The sequence below is a fragment of the Merops nubicus genome, unplaced genomic scaffold (assembly GCF_000691845.1).
Source record: "Merops nubicus isolate BGI_N331 unplaced genomic scaffold, ASM69184v1 scaffold21241, whole genome shotgun sequence".
NCBI lineage: Eukaryota > Metazoa > Chordata > Aves > Coraciiformes > Meropidae > Merops > Merops nubicus.
In genome coordinates this window covers 967-1,428 of record NW_008590512.1, presented here as the reverse complement: position 1 = coordinate 1,428, position 462 = coordinate 967, and the positions used below count along the sequence as shown (strand labels likewise).

The window sequence follows — 462 nt, the reverse complement described above, 5'->3', positions numbered from 1 at the left end:
GTCTGTCCCAGGCTGCCCGGGGCAGTGGTGGAGTCCCCATGCCTGGAGGGGTTTCCAAGCCATGGAGACACAGTGCTGAGGGCCATGGGCTAGTGGTTTGCTGGCCATGCTGGCCACCATCAGTACCTCTTCCTTCTCGTGCAGCCGGATGGTGTCCCTGCTCTCCTCCTCCTCCGACACGCCGATGGCAATGCTGGTCCTCCGGTCCTCTGGCCTGGCCCCGGGGTGATGCTCCAGGCTGCTCGGGGTGGGAAACAGAGGGTCAGTCCCTCTCCACCCACCAGACTCCACTGGCACCCCCCTCCCTGGAGCAGGAGGCAGGGGCAGCCCCTCCCTGCTGCTGGCACTGCCCGGCTCACCTGCCCTCGCCCAGCGGCTCCGTGCGCACGCGGCTGGTGAAGCACTGTCCAAATCGGTCCTGCAACATGGCACGGGCTCCACAGGGGAACACAGGGCCCCACC

General features: G+C 67.3%; 1 protein-coding gene across 1 annotated transcript in view; it reads right to left on the bottom strand.

The window, feature by feature from the left end:
- LOC103782222 (probable cation-transporting ATPase 13A2) overlaps nt 1–462 on the bottom strand; it is a gene marked incomplete at both ends in the record, with an annotated part of 3,492 nt that overhangs the window by 2,071 nt on the left and 959 nt on the right. Inside the window, 2 exon segments of the mRNA XM_008949976.1 lie at nt 127–238; nt 360–418. Coding sequence (XP_008948224.1) covers nt 127–238; nt 360–418 — 171 coding nt within the window.